A 22,487-nucleotide genomic window follows, 5' to 3' on the forward strand; every position below is an offset into this window, starting at 1 on the left:
AGGGAGCTAACTACATACAGGATTATACAATCACTAAAAGGGCAAGTTCACTGCATACAGATTTATACAGCCACCACTAGAGGGAGCTCACTGCATATAAATGTATATAGCCACCACTAGGGGGAGCTCACTACATACAGATTTATACAATCACCACTAGGGGGAGTTCACTGCATACAGCACTCATACCAAATGTCTTTCAGTAAGTTTCCTTTTGTGGCAGCTGCAGACATTTAGAATTTTAAACTTTACCCTTATGGAGTTCTGTATCACCAGCTACAAAAGACAGCTAAAAATGCAGTTAATTTTATTAACCCCTGGCAGTCAGAAAGAATACGTCCATCTCCTGGCAGCACATCTGTTAACAGGAGTCATTTGTCAATCAGAATTTTACCTCTTCCATATGGTGAGGATCAACACACTCGCCATCATCATCAAAGAGAGAATCCCAGCTCTCTTCCTCAGTAGCACTTGCTCCACATGGAGTCATTTTATCGGTGGTTTCCAAAGAGGCCACACAAGGGTCCGTCACAGAGTTTAGTTGCCCTCCCAGGACAAAGTCAGTGCCAGTCAATGAATTAGGTTGCTTTAGGTCATCTGAACAGACTGTGCCTTTATTAGGGGACAAAATTGGCTCAGCATGATCCACCTTCGGACAAGGGCCTGCTTGCTCTGAAGGGGACTCGGGAGGCTCTGCATCCTCTCCTGCTGAAACAGAGTTCACACCATCCACAGTGGGCAACTTCTCCACCATCTCTAGGCTCGTAAAGGCAAGATCAAGGACCTCCATGCCCTCTGCCTCTGTTCCGGTGGCATAACAATCTGCATTTACCAGTGCAGATCCCTGCTCTGCCATCACCTTTACCTCTACAGTCACAAGTCCGTGCGGCAGCTCTGCCTCTGCACCCTCCATCGTCTGCACCTCTTCAGTACTATGATCTATATCACTTTCAAAACCTGCAGAGATACACCTCCTCTCCGTTTCTGCAGAACCTGAATACTGGAACACGTCAATGGTCTCACCCTCATGTGCCCCATCAGCCCCCCTGACACCTTGAGGTCTTATCTGGGCTGTATTGCCATTCACTAGTGATACAGGGGTATGCACGCCATCTAATTCGGCTCTGGCGCTCTTAGACGGGCATGCTTTGCAATCAGCTGCGCTGCAGGGCTCAGTGGCGAGGACAATGGCTCCGCTCTCCTCCTGTAAGACAAGTTCTGCTGTAACAGGAGAGGGATCTAATTTACTTTCTGTAATATTTTTTTGCCTTTCATACACGAGTGCATCACCCGTGTTATCGGCGCTGCTTTCTAAGACTGTGAGCGGGCCAGATGGGTCTTTAATAGTGTCACTTACAGAGATTAGTTCGGCACCGTCTGCGGCGGAAAATAAGACGCCACTTTGGTGTACAGTCGTGCTGTCTATATTCTCTACTTTGCATTCCCAGCTGTTATCTACAGTATTAGAAGGTAAACCTAAATTGGACTGATTACATACACACTTTAAGTCTTGTCTTAACTGCTCTGTGGTGCGGAATAACTTCGCTAAGCTTGATGGGAGCATGCCCTTGTTTCTTCTTAGAGTGTCTACGTAGCTTTCTGACTTCCAAAATCTTTCTTTATTTCTGGCCCTATCCTGTTCTACGAAGCTCCCATCTGACTTCCTTCTCCTTCTAAAGCTGTGCTGTTTTTCCTGAGGATCATTGGAAAAATCATCCCAGGCTCGAGAGCGCCGAATCATTTCGGATGAAGAGCGTTGGTGAACGACAGGTGAGGAACCATGGTGAACGGCAGCAGTGGAATCAATGCGTGAAGTAGTCAAGGGTTTTTCATCCAAGCCTGATGTCACCGGTGTCTCATTGAGGCTCAGTTTATTAAAAGATTCACATAAGGCATAATTTTTGGCCTTTTCTGTCACAATGCAATCTGTTCCTTGGTCTCTGTGCTCAGACTGCTTCCTTACAGGTGACCCAGAGGATTTGCCATGCTGATGGCCTCTATACTCTCGGCCAGAAGATCCCCCACTGCCACTGTCGCTTGTGGGTCTGGAACAGTTTGGAATCTTATCAGAGGAGAATCCTGTTTGTTCGGTGGTGTGTTCACCGCTATCGTTTCCATCATTTGCTGGAGGTCGCATAGCTTTTGGGACGTACAAGGCTTTATCGGGTCTTCTGTGTCGAGGTCGACATTGATCCATTTTATCCTGGATGTCCTGATTTATCTGTTGTAGGGAAAAAAAAAAAAAAAAAAAATATATAAAACAACGTAAATTTCAAATTCTAATGTTATTTATTTTTTTTGAACAATTATACATACTAAATTTTTGTAAGTCTGTGAAGAGGGCCGATCACATTTTCAGCCTTTAGGATCAGTGTTAGTTTTACGGTTATTGCTTAATGTTTGTCCTTTATTTTACTATATTTTTAAGTATACAGTTTAAAAATACATTAATTAAAAGTCAAGTTGGCACAAGGTTTTCTTTTTTAATTTTTGGCGTTTTCAAATTGAAAAAAAAAAAGATATATGTTCCCAGTCATAATCTTCCTAAACTGTATGTTACGCCTGCACCTTACAGTCTTCTAAGTGCCACCTTGCTCACCGTGTGTTTCGCTCTGCTGCACCCAGTACCTGACCATCTCTCTGAGTTGCCTTGTGCTGGTTTTGAGTCATGGGGGGGCACAGCCAAACTCTGCAGGAAATTGTATCCACTCCCTCCTGCTAAGATGTGCTTCCCCCAGCCTATTACGGTACCTGCTAGCGGTATGATATATCAGGCGATTGCACCTTTCATTCCTCACCCAAACGTCGATTCTTAGCGTGCTAACACCTCTTTTAAACATATCTCCATAGTTTGTCTCTCGTTATTGACCCGGCTTGTTTACCTACTCTGTTTGACTTCTCCATACCTGACTCCAGCTTTGTTCTGTGTACCTGCGCTGCAAGGTCCTGACTTCAGACCGTCTGACAACGCTTTTGTCTCTCCCTCCTGTACATGCGCCTCCGGTCAGCTGCTGCAGTCCCAGGGACTGCCCCAGGGCGGTACCTGGTGTCTACCGGCAGCCCAGCCTATCCTCATCATCAGAGGGCCGAGTGAAGACCCGGTAGTCACCCCTGCAGCTGCTGAGAGTCAGTGACCGTATGATCGTTTGTGAACGTGCACGCTAGGCGCGTCACTGTATTCCCGCTTGCCACTTTGATTCTCAGCGGCTTGTTAATAATGCAATGTGCATCAATAACAGGACACTGGGGGCAGTTTAACACCTTAACGACATCTGACATATTATTACGCCAATGTCTGTATCCCTGCCTTTGATGTAGGCTCCAGCGGTGAGCACACATCTTTCCCGGGACACGTCAGCTGTTTTGAATCGCGATCCACCCGCGGCTAATAACCAGTTAAATGCTGCTGTCAAACGCTGACAGCGGCATTTAAATGGCGCATCGGGCCGGAAATACGTATTCTATGGCTGTCAATGCCGGATTGCTGTGAGCGCAACCCAGTGGTCAGCGCTCATAGCAAGTCAGTAATTCAGCTACATAGAGGCACTTAGATAAAAAAGAACCTAGGCATGTTTGGGGTCTATGAACTTGTAATGACCTGGAGAATCACAATGGAAGCTCAGTTTTAGCATTTGGCGAACCTTGTAAAATAGCCAAAGAAAAAACAAGTGTGTGATTGCACTTTTGTTGCAATTTCACCTCACTTGGAATTTTTCCCCCCATTTTCTAGTACCCAATTTAGTAAAACCAACGGTGTCATTCAAAAGTACAACTCGTCCCGCAAAAAATAAGCCCTCACATGGCCATATTGACGGAAAAATAAAAAAACGTTATGGCTCTGGGAAGGAGGGGAGCGACAAAACGGGGGGTTAATAGCAAAAAAAAAAAGGGCGTGACTGGTTCCCTTTAAATGGATTTTAGGATTTATGCTGTATAGGAGCCAGAACAGAAAACAGCTCTGAAAACTTAGCTCCCAATCTGGCAAACTTATTACTTGTTGGGTGATGGTAACAGTGCAGTCAGAATTCTCCACTGCTGGCTGACTCTTGACTACAAGTAGGCGATTTGCATACATGTGGTCACAAGCTGACTAGACGTGCACGGCCTTGCTCAACACTATTGTATTGGGCGTGGCTGGAAAAGTCTAGTTGGAATGTGGCTGAAAGTATGCAAATTGCATACGTCCTGGCGCCAATAAATCCTCACAGCGCACGCTGGTCACACAGAGTGACTGCAGCCTTGAGCCCCACGTCTAACCAACCCATTTAAGTTGCACGACCCTGATGGGGGGGGGGGGGGTACATTCGGCACCCAGAGAACTCTCCTTCCCCAGGGTCCCGATAAAAAAAAAAAAAAAAGTATGTTCAGTATCACAGCCGTGCACCAATGGAGTAAAGCTCAATTCTGGAAAATACTATAGATCCATTACTTTTACCCCCTAAACCTATATCCACTTTAGAATTATTTCCGTTACATTGTGGATCATACAAGCTATGCAAGTGGAGAGAAAAAACTGCCATAGGGATCATCTGTGCGAGTTGTGAAAAGCGCGCGGCTCGAGGCAATGGTTAAGTTAGATAAATGAGCGGTACGTTACTACAGAACACATCTCTGCAGCTTGGTAATTAACTTCATTATACAGGAGGATAAACGTATATACGTGTCTCAGTGCGGGGTCAGGGGATCCTACAGGGTCAACTGCAAAATAGTCCAACTAAGAAAAATAAAAATTCTAACAATTATATTGTAATACGAGATGAAGCACTCCGGTCCTTCTGAAAATGGCTGCACAAAGCTACAATTCAATTGATTGGAAGCCACAAAAATAACATCTAACAAATGCAGCTTCCCCAGGCCATCCATGGGGATCAGGCAAAGCTTTAAAGGGTCATTCCCAATTATGAAAGTTGCCTAAGTAGTCAACTAAAACAGTAGTAAAGTGGATCTATCAGCTAGGACTGTACTCCAGTAGTTCTAATATTCACTATAGTGGAGCTTCCGCTCCATACAAGACAGGGATTGACCCCGTTCCAAGCTGCGAGATCCCATTGATCAGCAAAATTTGTCATATCATGAAGATAAGGGAAAACTTTTTAACTTTTTTTTATTTATTTTTTTTGAAGGGGACAATACTCCTTTAAGTGTTCTTCTCATTCCAGTGCTGGATTCACTGCTCAGTAAAGTGGTACAATATGCTCCATTCTGCTGCTGCTTCTGAACAGGTACTATATAGAGACCGGAGAGTGGGAATCTCTCGTGTCTGTACGTGTTTTGTATAAGGTAGTGCTTAGCGTCTAGTTTACAGATGGCAGAGGGGAAAACTGCTGCAAAATATACATCATAATGGCCAGTGCTATTCCTCATGTAAAGCACACGACAGGTTATTCTGAAAAAAACAACACATAAAAGCGACGATATACACATAAAAATTGTTTCTAGATGCAGCAAAAATCTATCTGCTTCCCCTGACTTCAATTTTGTAGTATTTTTATCATTACAAGGGGACCCGAGTGCAAACAGTACCTTTAATTGCTCAATTTTAAAAAGGTAGTAAGTGTATACGGAGGCATTTAGGAAAAGCTGTTTGCAATATTAACGATCATATATGACCTGAGTGAGCAGCCGGATTCCTGGGCACCGGCGTAAAGGCATCACTCCTAACCTTGGCTTTATATTTGGTGTGACACGTACAGGGGCTGATACACAGAAACAGACTTCTTGCTTTTAGCACAAGAAAGCAGTTCCCGTCTGTCAGGGGAGCCGCTATCTTCTGATGTGCTGTACAGAGAAAAGAGCAATAAAGCTGCATTCTGGAGAACATAAAACGCCACACTAAATAAAGCGCAGATCTCCTGCACTACAGAGGAAAGGAGGCCCAGCGCAGAGCAGAAAAAAGGCGTAGAGCAGAAAAAAGGAGGCGCAGCAGAAAGGAGGCACAGCGCAGAGCAGAAAAAAGGCGTAGAGCAGAAAAAAGGAGGCGCAGCGCAGAGCAGGAAAAAGGCGTAGAGCAGAAAAAAGGAGGCTCAGCAGAAAGGAGGCGCAGCGCAGAGCAGAAAAAAGGCGTAGAGCAGAAAAAAGGAGGCGCAGCAGAAAGGAGGCACAGCGCAGCGCAGAGCAGGAAAAAGGCGTAGAGCAGAAAAAAGGAGGCTCAGCAGAAAGGAGGCGCAGCGCAGAACAGAAAAGTCGTAGAGCAGAAAAAAGGAGGCGCAGCGAAGAGCAGAAAAAAAATAGGCGAAGAGCAGCAGAAAGGAGGCGCAGCGCAGAGCAGCAGAAAGGAGGCGCAGCGCAGCAGAAAGGAGGCGCAGCAGAAAGGAGGCGCAGCGCAGAGCAAAAGAAAGGAGGCGCAGCAGAAAGGAGGTGCAGCGCAGAAGGAGGAACAGAGCATAGCAGACCACCATGGACAGTACGGGTAATGGGGCCAAGCAATGAGACGACATCAACCAGACGCCATAAATACTCCCTCCTGATAATATTGCCACTGCTTATATCTTTATGTACCGAGACAGCCACGTGGTTTTATTACAAGGGCTTTAATTACCCATTTCTGACACTCTGTGTCCTCCAAGGTTTACATGTACGTCCGAATATCCAAAAAGGAAGGTGCATTCAGCTATGAAAGAGAATAAGCTCGTGTTCACATGGGAAATTAAAAGTTTATCAGGGTTCGATTTATGCCTGTGTAAACGCAAAGAACGAAAGTCCATTTAAAGGGACTCAGTCACCCTCAAAAATGCCTTTTAAGTGGTCTAGTGCTGTGTTGTGTATGTCTGAGCCCCTATAATAACTGCACTGTACCTGTTACTGGTACGCTGCCTGAGAAAATCACTTTTAATTCAAAAGTAAAAACAGAAGGCGGTCACACACCTATTCATGACAACTGGGGCATACTGCAAAACCAGACACAGACAATAATGGCGCTGTTTCTTGGAAAAATAAAAATACCCCTCCGCTGTGCATGGTCTAATTTGGGCAAAGGTCACCTATTGTGAATGGGTGGATCCTGTGTTATCCACTGTATATAGAGGTGTTATCAGTCATTGTACATTAAGAGGAGGGGGAAGGAGATGAGCTGTGATATCACCTATTGTGAACGGTGTATCCTGTGTTATCTACTGTATCTAGAGGTGTTATCGGTCATTGTACAGGAGGAGGTGAGCTGTGACATTAACTATTGTGAATGGTGGATACTGTGTTATCTACTGTATATAGAGGTGTTATCAGTGCAATGTCATCTGTTAACAGTGACTTCCAGAATATTTTCTGGAAATGTATGTCTAGAATTAGGCCTAGTGGTCAATGTGAATACTTTAAGATTTCTGATTTTCTTTCTTTAACGTGTATCGTGATATGGAAAAATTATATATCGTTTTGAATATATTTAACATAAAAACATGATTTCAATAATAGATCATTTTCGGATACAGTGCTCCCTTAATGTTCCCATTTAGAAAAAAAAAAAAACAGTGAAATAAAATATTCTGATGGAGATGGCAATGCAGATGTTCCTTTCTGGAAACCACAGCCGAGCATCCTGGTAATTATTTCATCCCAAGACTGGGACATGGTAGCAAATCCTATCTGCGGAAAAGAATCTGTGCGGAATAGATTTTACCTATGTAATTAGCAGAGTTATAATGAGACTACACAAGTCAGCTCCGACATCGATCTCCCACTCCGGGCCTGGAGAATGCAAATTCTGCACACAGCATTGGCCGCCATAGGAGCTGTCACATATTAATTATCCCAGGCATACGCGGAGAATACATGCGGAATTATAACAACCGCCATATGGAGATGCGGTAATAAAGACCACTTACAAAGAATTTTCACCTACAAAAGGGAAAAATCAGCAGTGACCCACTAATCCCTTTCATTCATGCTGCAATATACAAACAAGGTTAGTTTGGGTTCTGTTTTAACCCTTTCCCCCACCAAGACATAATATATCAAGGGTGGTGGAGACACTATGACGTGCTATTATGCCAAGGCGATTACACGGGCACTGCTACGGTGGTAGGACGGCTGCCACTGCCGGGATCGGATTAGACGGTAATCACGGCCGTAAAAGCTCTCAGTGCCGTGGTCAAAAGCCTGAGAACCAGGACAAGCTAAGGAGGGAACGTTATTGATATCCTGGGGCTGAGTTCTGTAAAATCGGCATTATTTGCCCTAAAAGGTTACGGTGTATGAATTATTTCTATGCTGAATATGCTGGGAATTAGTCCAACCGGTAATTCGGTTTCCAGGAGTCTCATGTTAGCACCATAAGGAGGTAGTCTTTTGTATCTCTGACAGGGAAAGGAACACGCAAGCGGTTGAAACAACCCTCTCTCCACCACCCACCTTCCAAGCACCACGCCAAGATGGGTGCAACTCTATTTTATTACGGTTTCCACTACATACGTTGCTTTCACATAGACTGTAAATCTAAGGGGAGGGGATGTAATGGGTGCGGTCATGATGGACTCCTGGAAACCTAATTACCAGTAGGACTAATTCTTACTTTCCAGGACTTGTCTCCTGACAGCACCATCAGGAGAATATCAGAGAATACATTCAGGGAGGGACCAGTGCTTGGAGGACTTTCCTCCCAAAGGCCATCTTTTGGCCTGATAAAATATTCAACTTATAATGTCTGCAAAAGGCGTTAAGGCTTTTCCACGTTTCTGCTCTGCAGATTTGGTTCACCGAGGCCCCCGCTCATTCTGCCCATTATGTCTTTACTGCTCTTCCTACTACCAAATCGGTCAGACTGATTACCGACTTAATCCATCTTGCCAAGGTTAGTTTTGACATCTTCTTCCCCTTATTCTTCCTTACAAACTGAACAAACAGATTGGAATCTATCTCCACTTTTTGTGGCCTCAAGGTTTTGGAGGACTGTTCTTATTTTTAGAGAATGGCAGACAAGTTCCCAACTATCGTTATAGTTTTGGCAATAGAAACGCAAGACGATTTCTTGTCTAATATGAAATATCATTACCACTGGGATAAGGCCCCCCCACTTCCTTGGCGTCATTGTCTTCCTGTTTTAGTTCTCAGATTGAGAAAGGTATTCCTTCCTCTGCCTCCTTTGGGGCCGCTCTATATACACGTTTTCCCTTTACTTGTATAATCCGGTTTCTGGTGGGATCCGGTCCTTTTCTGGAAACCCTTTATCATCCGAGGCTCTCTCTAGCATGTCGTCCACTACAGGGCCAAATACTTGGAGCCCGGAAAAGGCAATGGAACACAGCTTGTCTTTTGAGTGGATATCCCCTGACCACATCTTAAGCCAAATAGCCCATCTTACAGCATTGGAGAGCGCCCCTTTCCTTGCTGCGAATCAGATTGATTCAGCGGAGGTGTTGGCCATAAACTCCGTTGCCATTTTGAGTAAGGGAATGTATTCCAGGACCTCGTCTTTGGTGTCTTCTTTCTATGGTGACCCTCTAGCTCATCTATCCATGGGTACGTGGATCATGATACAGAGGTAGCAGTTATATTAGCTTTAAGGTTGTGTGCCCACGTTGCGTTTTTTTTTTAGCATTTTTTATGCGTTTTTCGGGGTCAGACCGCATCAAAAACGCTTAAAAGAAGCATCCCATTCATTTTAATGCATTTTGGCCTTTTTGTGCCAATGGATGTGTTTTTTACCACTAAGGAAACGCTTAGCAGTAAAAAAATGCAGCATGTTCATTAATTTCCACTTAGGTCCGCGTTTTTGGCTATTTCCTATAGTCCAAAAGACGCGCGGCAAAAAAAGCATCAAAAACGCACGTATTCTGGGAAGGAGACCCGTTTCCTGAGCGTTTAAAAACGCTACTGTGGGCACATAGCCTAATAATTGCTGCCAAAGACTCCCAAGTTCTCTTGAGTGGCCCATCTGCCTTCCTGTCCATAGGATCACTTAAGCATGATAAATCCTCAAAAGTAATAGATGTTTCTTTGGCCACTCTGGCTATAGGGATGTCGATCTTGGGGACTTCCTACCATAATTTCATCTCTTCTGACTCGAATGGAAGATGAGAACTGATAATCAGTCTCTTCTCTTAAGTCTTTCCATTCCTTTAAGATCATAGCATGTATGTGTTTATTGACTGCGAATACTCTATTCCTTCGGAACCTTAACCTCCGAAACATCTCATCCTGTATTGAGGGGGATTGGTAGGTCTCCTCAACTTTCATTGTATTCCTCACTGTCTGCAGGAGCGTATCAGTATCTTCCAAACAGAAAAAGTATTTCTTTTTCTCCTCTGGTAAGGCTGGGGTTCACCTTCCTTTTGTTGAGGGTCAGCATAATACAAGTCGTCTTCTTCTGAATTCTACTCCATATCCCATCGCGGTCTTTGTTGCCTAGGCGCAGTCTGGGAGGACTGTGGGCAAACTAGCCCCGTTACAGAATTTTGAACCTCTTCTCCGACCATGGCCCTCTTCTCGGTCATGAAGGAGGAATATTCTTCCCTTACCACTTTAGCAATACACTCTGGACATAACCGTTTCCTATATGTGTCAGGAAGTTTCATGCTGCATGTGGCCCTTTCTTCATAGAATCGTAGAGTTGGAAGGGACCTCCTAGAGCCATCTTCTTAGAAACAGAAGGGGTCATAGATCTTTTAGGAACATCTTTATCCTAAAGGGATAAAAGTCATATATAATATAGTATAGATACCAGGTGGAAAAAAAACTCAGTAAGTCTGATTAAACTTCAATATCACTCTTGTCCCAAGGATTCAGTAGGGGTATCACAACGGCCAGTGTTTTGTTCTTCCATTGCTGACTGTCTCACTGCACAGGTAACTCGGCTCCCCCCCTCGTAGTGCAATAAATAGTACCACATCACCTGGCTTTCATTTGAATCGTCAAAAAGCGCCTCCACCTATAATTCGGTGGATCTTAGCGCACTTTTTTTATTTTTTTAAATCTCGGAAGTGCAGTCCACACTGGAACGCACACCGGGCACTAGAGGCTTACAGCTCATCCCCCTGTAACCATAAATGCTCTCTGCATGCCGGCATTTTGGCTGCATACTCCTGCCGCGCGAGCAGAGTTGGAGAAATGTGAGCCGAGAGCCCCCCATGACAAGGAAGTGCCTCAAACCAGGAGCCCAAAGCTCTACTGGCCAGGCTGAGGGCCAGCGATGTGTTCAGCGATGTGTCTGCCTCTGGATTCTGCTGCAGGAGGAAGGAGAGAGAGAGAGATGGACCCCTCTGATCTTCCTTTCTGCACCCAGCAATAAGGAGCTCCTGCTCGACTGACAGGTAACTTCTGCGCCACGAGCGCTCCTCCTTTGCGTCTGTCCCCAATAGGAACAGAGAAAAACACTGGTGGGTGGTAGAGGGAGGGTCTTTTATCCTCTTGTGTGTTCCTTTCCCTACCAAGGATAACTATGCTAAGGACTACCACCTGATGGTGCTGTCAGAAGAGACGTCCTGAAAATCTATTACATATCGAATCCCACAATCAATCGCGCCGCATAGGAAGTACGCCGATCGCCATATTGGAATACCCAAGTGATGGGTATTCCAATATGGCACCTGCTGACAGTACCAGGCCCTTCCGCAGTAGCGGGACACCCACGCAGGACCCCCCGCCGCTGCTTGCCCACCCACCTGTGTGCAGTCACAGCCGGCAGGAAAGACCGCGGCTTGTGGCCTGTGCTGGAGATGGGGTGCGGGCGCCCTCTGGTGGCGTCGCACCCCATCTCCAGCACAAGCCGCAAACCACCATCTTTCCTGCTGGCTGTGACTGCACGGAGGTGGGTGGGCAAGCAGCGGCGGGACACACCCCACACTCACTGCCCTCCCGATGCGATAGCATCGGGCCCACATCTAGCATTATATTTTCACCTACTGATCCCGAGTTGCTTTTCCATCCCATTGGCCGTGTTCTCTGCTGATCTCCCCTTCTGGTGTGGACGCCTCTTAAAAGCTGTAGCCAATCGCTGCAGACACTGATTGGCTGCAGTGGTCACATGCTGACTACAATAAAAGAGGTGAGGAAACTGGAAGAGAACAGCTACTGGGAGAGAGGAGCAGCAGAGGAACCGGTTAGTATCTATAGTCTAATATTTTAATCTTTTTAGAAAACTAAGGGGCAGAAAACCCCTTACATGGTCTACCTTAACTATACGCCATCAATATATTGATATTAGAAAACTACTTTTAAAGAGTTAAAGAAAACCTGTCACAAGGTCTAAAGTGGCTATTTTTTGCTCTTATTTTATTCCTGTTGCTCCCTTGATTATTTTATTGATTAATTTACTATACGGTTCTAAAGCTATGACCTTTCTTATTTAGTGCTAATTTTTCTCATCTCTACCATGGTGGCCTGGCTCACAAGATCCTCCGGGGCGTGTCTTTAGGATGTCCTACACTATCACGCGGTGAGCACTGCCCCCTTGGTAAACACCATAAACATTTGCAGTAATAAAAAGTGGCCAACATCTCTGGAGCCATATAGTGGATTTTAAAAAGATAAAATAAAAAACACGGCATACTCAGAGGAGCAGAGAATAAAATGACAGCAAAAACTGGTTACATTTGACCTGGTGAAAGGTACTTTATTAAAAAAAAAAACAAAAAAAAAAACAAAAAACTTTATTTCCAATATTTTTCCTGCAATTTACTGAAAAGGGTTAAAATCCCAGTAAAGCACAGCTTTGGAGGTCTTCATTGTCTTTTTTTACAATAGATGTTAGAAGTAGAAAGCATCTGCTGCCTATGCAATACTGTTTTCTGCATAAAAAAATAAGTAACAATAAGAGTAATTAAAGTGCGGCTTGCTTGTTATTTTGCAGCGATACCTTTGTTTTCTTCCTTCCTCACTTTATGGCTTTCATAGAGTGTGAACCTAGCGCTGAATGATCAATGTGAGGGATCGGTACATTGCCGATTTCCGTTATAAGGCTGCAAACACGTGTCTGGCGTTCCACAGCCACATACAGTTGTGCTCAAAAGTTTACATACCCTGGGCAGAATTTTTGCTTTCTTGGCCTTTTTTTCAGAGAATATGAATGATAACACCAAACCTTTTTCTCCACTCATGATTAGTGGTTGGGTGAAGCCATTTATTGTCAAACTACTGTATTTTCTCTTTTTAAATCATAATGACAACTCAAAACATCCAAATGACTCTGATCAAAAGTTTACATACCCCATTTCTTAATACCTCTAACATCAATGACGGCTTGAAGTCTTTTGTGGTAGTTGTGGATGAGGTTCTTTATTTTCTCAGATGGTAAAGCTGCCCACTCTTCTTGGCAAAAAGCCTCCAGTTCCTGTAAATTCCTGGACTGTCTAGCATGAACCGGGGTATGTAAACTTTTGAGCACAACACTATGCCTTCTGAGGAAGCCCACGCGAAACACGAGTTGGGGCTGCGTGGTCTGTTGGCACACAACGACTTATATGGGTAAGATCCCTTTAAATGACTCTGATATTTGTTTATTTGACGATGGGTGTCTCAGTACAATTGCAGTAATAGTGGCAGGTTTTTTCCCCCAACGTGGAGTGTTTACAATGAAGTTCTACTTACTATATTGGCCATACTGCCGTAGGACTATGTAACACGCAGTGTTACAGCATAATGTCGTCCACAGGAGGTTGACGTCCCGGTCCATATATAATTTGTGTTTGCCTAGGACATTGCTTTGCTCGTGTCCTTCATTTTTGGAATTTCTTTGTCCATGTCATTTTCTCTTATTTCATTATGATGTTATGATATAACTTAATAAAAGACTTCTGTGTAAATTTTAAACGGGTTATTTTCACTCCTTTTTCTCGTTGTTTGCATTCATGTCTTGGAGTATACCAGTTGCCTTCAATTTTTTTTTTTAAGGGCCGTGTGACCTTTAACCCCTTCATCCCCAAGGGTGGTTTGCACGTTCATGACCGAGACAATTTTTACAATTCTGACCACTGTCCCTTTATGAGGTTATAACTCTGGAACGCTTCAACGGATCTAGGCGATTCTGAGACTGTTTTCTCGTGACACATTGTACTTCACTTTAGTGGTAACATTTTTTCGCTATAACTTGCGTTTAGTTATGAAAAAAACAAATATGGCGAAAATTTAGCAATTTTCAAACTTTGAATTTTTATGCCCTTAAAACAGAGAAATATGTGACAAAATAGTTACTAAATAACATTTCCCACATGTCTACTTTACATCAGCACAATTTGGGAAACATTTTTTTTTTTGTTAGGAAGTTATAAGGGTTAAAAGTTGACCAGCGATTTCTAATTTTTACAACAAAACTTACAGAACCATTTCTTTTGAAGTCACTTTGAGGGGTCTAAATGGCAGAAAAGACCCAAAAGTGACACCATTCTAAAAACTGCACCCCTGAAGCTACTCAAAACTACATTCAAGAAGATTATTAACCCTTTAGGTGCTTCACAGGAGCAGAAGCAACGTGGAAGGAAAAAAATGAACATTTAACTTTTTAGTCACAAGAATAATATTTTAGCAACAATTTTTTTATTTTCCCAAGGGTAACAGGAGAAATTGGACCCCAAAAGTTGTTGTCCAATTTGTCCTGAGTACGCTGAGACCAAATATGTGTGGGGGGGAACCACTGTTTGGGCACATGGCAGGGCTCAGAAGGGAAGGAGTCCCGTTTGACTTTTTCAACCTAAAATTGGCTGGAATTGAGATCGGACGCCATGTCGCGTTTGACGAGCGTCTGATGTGTCTAAACAGTGGAAACCCCCCAGAAATGACCCCATTTTGGAAACTAGACCCCCTAAGGAACTTATCTAGATGTGTGGTGACCACTTTGAACCCCCAAGGGCTTCACAGAAGTTTATAACGCCCGGTCGTGAAAATAAATCATTTTTTCCACAAACATGATCATTTAGTCCCCAATATTTTGTTTTCCCAAGGGTAACAGGAAAAATTGGACCCCAATGGTTGTTGTGAAATTTGTCCTTAGTACGCCGATACCCAATATGTGGGGGGGAACCACTGTTTGGGCACACGTCGGGGCTCGAAAGGGAAGTATTGACGTTTTGGAAAGCAGACTTTGATGGAATGGTCTGCGGGCGTCATGTTCCATTTGCAGAGCCCTTGATGTTCCTAAACAGTAGAAACCCCCCATAAGTGACCCCATTTTGGAAACTAGACCCCTAAGGAACTTATCTAGATGTGTGGTGAGCACTTTGAACCCCCAAGTGTTTCACTAAAGATTATAATTCCCAGGCGTGAAAATATAAAATCCTGTTTTGTTTCCACATAAATGATCATTTAGTCCCCAATTTTTAATTTTCCCAAGAGTAACAGGAGAAATTGGACCCCAAAAGTTGTTGTCCAATTTGTCCTGAGTACCCCGATACCCCACATGTGGGAGAAAACTGCTTAGGCACACGTCGGGGCTCGAAAGGGAAGTAGTGATGTTTTGGAATGCAGACTTTGATGGGTCTGCTGGCGTCATGTTCCGTTTGCAGAGCCCCTGATGTGCCTAAACAGGAAAAAAACCCACATGTGACATCGTTTTGGATGCTAGACCCCCAAAGAACAAATCTAGATGTGCCCCCAACTAATCTAATGTAAATTAGTAGTGCACGGAGGTGTGGTACAATTTGAAGCAATCCTTCATACACAGGCCAGGTTTTTCGGGGCAGGTGTCGCATTGATAAGTGGTGTTCCTGCGTATTCCTTTTTTGTAACACACTCGACACCTTTTTTGCGGCTTACCTTTTCTTGGGGTTGGCGGGGCCACCCCCGCAAAATGCTGACCTGGTACAATACGAGCACCTTCAGTTCCAGAAGTTCTGGGGCCTGCTCCTTCCTGAGCACCAAACATCAGGGCCTTAACCACTACCTCCTGGAACTGAAGGTACGACGTATCGCTGGGGCATGCACATTGTGACAGCAGGAATGCTTTGAGCATTGCCATTTGGACGATGTGCACGGCCAGCTTTTTATACCACACCTTGGCCGCCTTCCTCAATGCATTGTACGGTTGGAGGAGTTGATCAACGCCCCCCATGTTTTTGTTGTACCCCACTACACATGTCTGTTTGCGGACCTGTGTAGAGGTACCCCGTACAGTGCAGAGGGTACTGCCATCACCGTGTATGGTGGTCAAGAGATGGACATCTCTCTTGTCCTTGTACTTGACCACCAGCAGGTGGTCGCTACATTGGGCCCTGCTCTCACCTTTTCGGAGCATCTGCCCAAGTAGCGTCTTCGGCCTCTCTGATTTTTGCGGACAGTACCGCAGGCTGTGGTACGTCACTCAGAGAGGGATTTGTAGAATGGGATGCTGGTATAAAAGTTATCAGTGTAGAGGTGATAACCTTTAACCAGCAGTGGATGCTCCAAATCCCACACAATTTTCCCACTCACTCCCAGGAAAGGAGGACACTCGGGGGGTTCAATCCAGGTGTCCTTCCCTTTGTAAACTCTAAACCTGTGGATGTACCCTGAGGTACTCTCACACAGCTTATAGAGTTTGATTCCGTACCTGGCCCTCTTACTGGGCAGGTATTGACGGAATCGCAGCCTTCCCTTGAAGTGAACCAAGGACTCATCCACGCAGATGTCCCTTTGGGGTACGTACACTTCAGCAAACTTTTTGTTGAAGTGTTTGATGACCGGCCGAATTTTGAAAAGATGGTCAAAGTTGGGGTCATCTCGTGCGAGACACTGTGCATTATCAGAATAATGCAGAAACTTGTGGATGGCCTCAAAACACATCCGGGCCATGACCATTCGGAACACTGGAGTGTTGTATAAAATATCAACACTCCAATATTGCCAAATTTCCGGCTTCTTCAGTATCCCCATATGGAGGACCAGGCCCCAAAACTGCGTCATTTCAACTGCGTCTACAGGAGACCAGTTTGAAAATGTTGAACGCGGGTTTTGCTCCAAAAATTGATGAGCGTACAAATTAGTTTGCTCCACCATGAGGTTAACAAAATCCTCAGAGAAAAAGACTTTAAAAAAGTCAATTTCTGTGAGGCCGGTGGTGTCAAACTTGATTCCTGATTCTGCCATAAAAGGAAGGAAAAAAAGCGAGCACGAGTGTTGATCGGTGAAGTGCGTCACCGATCAACGCTAGGCGGCTGCGCACGGAGGTGGCGCAAAAGTGGGGTGGAGGGGGGGATTAGGGTGGAGGGATGGGGGGTGAAGATAGATTGGGCAGGGGATCAGGAACACTTACGGTTGGCGATTTTTTTTCTTCTTTCTTTTCTGCAGGGATTGTGATGCTACAAGTTGTGGCACCACAATACCCAGCACAGGAGCTCTTGCTGCGTCCGATCTCTCTGCAGGAATCCTCAGCTAGAGTGAGGACCCCTGCAGACAGGTCAGAGGCAGGTCAGGGGCAGGTCACATCGCTGCTGTGATCTGTCATTGGTGGGATCGAATGATTACATCGATCCACCAATCCCTGATGTGCCTGGTGACCATGGCAACTGACTAGAATCGGAGCTCACAGCTCCGATTACTAGGCAGGTCATGTCCAGGTCACCAGCAGGGCACAGAGCGGTCACATGGTGACCGCAGCTGTGCCCTGTGGTTGGCGCGATCGCCGATCTAATCGATCGTGCCAGCCAGCTCCTGCAGGCCCTGCTGGGCCTGCATCAGGCTCCAGCCTAGGATCTGTGCTAATAAAGCACCGATCCGGGCCGGTACTGGCAGGGCACAGCAGCGATATAGCGCCGTTGTGCACTGCGATTGGCGCGATCGATTAGATCGGCTAACGCGCCAATCCGGGTGCTTTTTGCCGGTGCCTGGCAACGCCAGGCACCGGCTCTAGGATCGAGTACATCGGTACTCCGATCCTAGCCTAGGACATCATTGTTTCAGCCAAGCTGATACAATGAGAAATGCTGGGAATGGCTGTTCAGAATTGAACAGCCAATCACAGCGCTCTGGATGCCGGGGGGGGGGGGGGGGGGGCGAGATCGCAGCCCGGGAGGCCGACGCCATCTTCTGTAAGGTGAGATGGCGTCGGAATTTTAATGCGATCACCGCGACTTAAGTCGCGGTATCGCATTAAAGGGCCCAACGTATTATCCCGTCCACGGTCATACGGGCCCGGGTACCGTGGACGGGATAGTACGTCGGATGTCAGAAAGGGTTTAAATTTAGTTGTATAATACCCATTTGTGTTATAATATTGCTGTTTAATGTATATGCTCATGTGCCTGCTGGGCGCAGGTCAGGGGACCCGAGGCCAATTCGGACATGGCGGTCTGCACTCGAACAGTCATTGTTGGGCACAAGAAGCCGGCATAAGGCTGGGAGGTACAATGCGAGGCCAATCCAAATATCATTCTCCGCACTCAAACTGTTAATGTCGGACACATAAAGCCGACAAAGTGAACCTGTCAGTAGTATTTTGCTATGTAAACTAGAGACATTGACAGGTCAGCGCCGTTATACTGATTAAAATGATACCTGGGGTGAAGAAATCTGTCTTGTGGTTCTTGTGTAGAAGTTTTGAGCTAATGAGATTCCCGTGATTCGGGGCAACCTGTAGGCAGAGTCTTATCTTCCTGCTCTAAGCCAGAAAAACCAAGGAAAGTCCTGCCCACTGGCCGCTCCAAAACACAGTCTGTCACTATGATGATGAACAGGTTTGTGCTTCGGGGACGGGATGTGGGCAGGTCTTTCCATGTCGAGTGCATTTGCCTATATAGTCTTCGGATGTAACTGATAAATGATTTACATCCAGTCAGTTGAAGGGGTTTGTCCAGACTTGGTGCTCAAGTCTGCGCACTTGTGAATCCTCACACTGTACACAGCGATGATTAACAATGCATACTTCCGGCCACATTCCGACTAGACGTCTATGGCCTCACCCATTTCACTTGGATTGAGTAAAGCCGCGTATGTCTAGTTGGCATGCAACCCAATGCCCCAAGCCTGGACAACCCCTTTAAGCCTAATGAAGATGATGGAATGTGGTGCACCAGTCTAGCGTCAATAGATCAGAAAACAACATCGACTCCATTCATCATTTTTTTTTTTTTAATCACTTTTCATTTTAAAAAGTCACAACTGATGGATCAGCCAAAAACATCTGCAAACCCAAAACTCCATCCACAATGACAAACATGGAAAAAAAAACAGGAGACCGGATAAAAATAGGTTTTAAAAAAAGGCACAAGTTAATAGAAAACAAAGTAAAAAGTCAAAAACTACACAAAATTTTTTTACACAAATTCAATAGTGAATTGGACCCTACATGCTGCATTTTCTGATACAGCTCTAGGACCAAAGTAGTGAAAAACACCTGATGTACTCGGATGAATTAGGACAGTCCCATAGAAATCTTTGGGATCGGTTCTAGAATTATTTTCCCTTCTGGCATTTCTGATCCATGTCGAGAACAAATAAAAACAAACAGATGGAGATAGAGATTATATATATATATATATATATATATATATATATATATATATATATATATATACACACACAGCTCTGGCAAACATTAAGAGACCACCACATCAAAACCCCGTCATGGTCAGCCCAATCTCCGGACCAGAACCCCAGTGAAAACCTCTGGAATGTAATCAAGAGGAAGATGGATAGTCACAAGCCATCAAACAAAGAAGAACTGCTTACATTTTTGCACCAGAAGCAGTGTGAAAGACTGGTGGAAAGCATGCCAAGATGCCTGAAAGCTGTGATTAAAAATCATGGTTATTCCACAAAATATTGATTTCTGAACTCTTCCTGAGTTAAAACATTAGTATAGTTGTTTCTAAATAATTAATAACTTGTTTTCTTTGCACTGAGGTCTGCAAGCACTGTTTGTTTTTTTTATTTTGACCAAAGGAGCCGTAAACGAAATTTTTTTTAAAATGTTTTAATTTGCTTTTCTTGCTCCATTTCCGGTCATGTGCTTATGCCATCCTCCTGATGGTTTCCTTTCGCAGGCTCCAGCATTGACGTCACTCGAGAGGCTGTCCTTCTGAAGTCCGCACATACGTGCCCTGTGGAGACAGTCTTTTGGTTGACGGCACTATGGCGCTACGTCCAAGGCTGGGGGCCGAAAAGGTCATGAACGTGATGCTGGTCACACTCTGTTTTGTAATATCTGCAGTATATAGTGAAAATCTTGGTCTCCAGTGAAGCTCAGCCTGTGGATGAACTTCATAGGAGCACCAAGATGGCTGCCAAGGGGGCTTTCAGTAGGGCCCCAGTTGCAAAGGTAACCCATCGGTGCGCCACAAGGGTGGGGAGGGGAGGGCAATGGGAGCTGGTGCATGCGAGGGGGTGCCACAGTTGACTTTGCTTTGGGGGTTAAAGGGAACCTGTCAGGAATGATATCACTGTCCAGGTCCTAGTGGGACAATTAAAATTAGACTTGTGCTGTAGCAATTTATTGTGCCAGCGCTGGGAAATCAAGCTTTTAAACCACTTGCAAATTAGCCATGATGTGCACTGGGGGTGGGGTGTCAATACATATGGAGGATATAACCACGCCTCCAATGCACTTCCTGGCTAATTTGCATGTGGTTTTAAAGTTTGATTTCTCAGCTCTGATACATCGGATTACTACAAGACTGGCATCAATTTTGTTGTTGTACAGTGCACTATTCAAGGATCCATATTGTTAAATGTCCGGTTTACAAGTCCTGTGCGGGGAGGAATATTCCATCCGAAAAATACAGTTACAATTTAACACAATATGACTGAATGAAGCCTCATCTAAGTGCTCTTTTGACAAACAATGCAACTTTATCACTTGGACACAAAAAAAAAAGGTATTGGAATTTAGATACAAACCATATAATAAAATTGCAAAATTCTCAATTATCCAAAACCCCTGTCACATTTAGAGCTACAAATTCACAGTCGATAGTCATAAGATAAAAGTAATAATTCAGATTACCGTACATACAATTACCTTAAAGCTCAGCTGCCCAACAATTATATTTTATAATAAGGGTCATCTCGATAATAGAGGCTAAAGAGAAAATACAACCATATGTTGCACGTATGACACGGCAGCGGATCAGCTTGTGACACCGATATAATAAGTAGCTGGTCTATTACTACCGCCCAGGAGAGGTCATACAGTACAAGTCACTGACCTGCATATCCAGAAGTTATGAGTCTCCTCCAATATTAAGATTTTTGTTTTTTTAAGCTCCTGATGCGCTCGCCACTCTGCAAGGGAACAAATAATAAAAGTAAAATAACAGAAATATTTAAGGCTCAAAGCGAATGTGCCGTCAGTAGTGATGAGGGAACATGCTCGGGTGCTGCATGTGTGACGCCACAGAGGTACTGCACCTCCTCCTGAGGTGTGGGTACCCCACCATCCAGGTAAGTTGGAGGCTCCTGACCACGCTCCAACACTCACACCCCACACAACAGAGTAGTTCAGCAAAGCCACATTGCGGCTCTTTGCTTAGAGAGTAGCAGAGCACCTTTGGTGGTTCCCTGCTTAGAACACTAAACATGCTGTGAGGTGGGTGGAGTTGAGAATACATAAAAGAGCGGGAAGGTTTAGGATTACAGGTCAGTCTGGGAGATGAAGCCACTCAGAGAGGAGTGAGGAAAGAAGATCCCTGAGAGAGGGATGGAGGAAGGAGGTGCTGCAGCAGACCTGAGTGACCTGGGTCTGCTGGCACGGGAAAGGAAAGAAGGAGAAAGACATTGAACTGAAACCTGATCTTCCATAAGAGAGAGAGATTAGTACGGAACGAAGGAGTAAAAGGGAACAGAGGACGTGGGTTAGGAGAGAACCCTGCCTAGAAGTTCTAAGCGCAAGGCCGTGGCCCGGTCCCCGAGGTTGTATGGATGCTAATGGTTCTGCAGCAGACACCGGTGGAGTAGTGGGCTGTAAATGCAATACTCCCATCTAAGACTTGGGGCACAACAGCAACTTGGATAGTGAGCCGGGACTCAGGAGTGAGGAGTCCCCGAAGCAGGCTACAGCTGTCTGCCGTACAAGTAGAGTTCTTGGTAACATCTGTCAGGAGGCACTCCAGTGTAACTCAGTACTAGGAGATCTTCACACTAAGGCTGAGTTCACACGTGGCGTTTTTTTTCGCGTTTCCGCGGCGGTTTTAACCGCGCGATTTTAACGCAAAAACGTGAAAAATAAGCATCCCGTGCATTCCTATGGGATTCCGCAATGCTGTGCTAATGCTGCGGTATTTACCGCGGCGGAATCGCTTTGCGGTAAAAAACGCAGCATGCTCATTATTTTGCGGAATCGCAGCGATCCCGCACCCATAGGAATGTATTGTTCCGCTTACTTCCCGCATGTGGCTGTGCACACCATGCGGAAAGTAAGCAGAACATTTGCGGATGGTACCCACGGCCCGGAGGAGAGGAGACTGTCCTCCGGGCTTTGGGTACCATATCCCTGTAAAAAATAGAATTTAAAATAAAAAATATTGTTATTCTTACCTTCCGGCGTCCCGCGCAGCCTTCCCGCCTCTCTCCACGCTCTCGTTCCCAGTAATCCTTTGCGAAAATGCCCGCGATGACGTCCGTTCTCGCGGGATTGCGAAGTCTTGCGGTCATTCGTG

The 22,487-nt window shown here is 45.0% G+C and overlaps 1 protein-coding gene across 3 annotated transcripts in view; it reads right to left on the minus strand.

Moving 5' to 3' along the window:
- The window catches only part of R3HCC1L (R3H domain and coiled-coil containing 1 like), a 56,022-nt gene that overhangs the window by 30,132 nt on the left and 3,403 nt on the right, over window positions 1-22,487 (minus strand). For 2 of the 3 annotated variants that reach the window (XM_073552825.1, XM_073552826.1), the window contains exons 2-3: window positions 21,039-21,114; window positions 395-2,221 (exon numbers count right to left, since the gene is read on the minus strand). In XM_073552825.1, coding sequence (XP_073408926.1) covers window positions 395-2,221; window positions 21,039-21,044 — 1,833 coding nt within the window. In that variant the 5' untranslated portion in view covers window positions 21,045-21,114. The remainder of the gene's footprint in view (window positions 1-394; window positions 2,222-21,038; window positions 21,115-22,487) is intronic. The other variant, XM_073552827.1, reaches the window with a different exon arrangement.

Source organism: Dendrobates tinctorius, unplaced genomic scaffold (assembly GCF_039654945.1).
Source record: "Dendrobates tinctorius isolate UK_male_01 unplaced genomic scaffold, ASM3965494v1 ptg000196l, whole genome shotgun sequence".
NCBI lineage: Eukaryota > Metazoa > Chordata > Amphibia > Anura > Dendrobatidae > Dendrobates > Dendrobates tinctorius.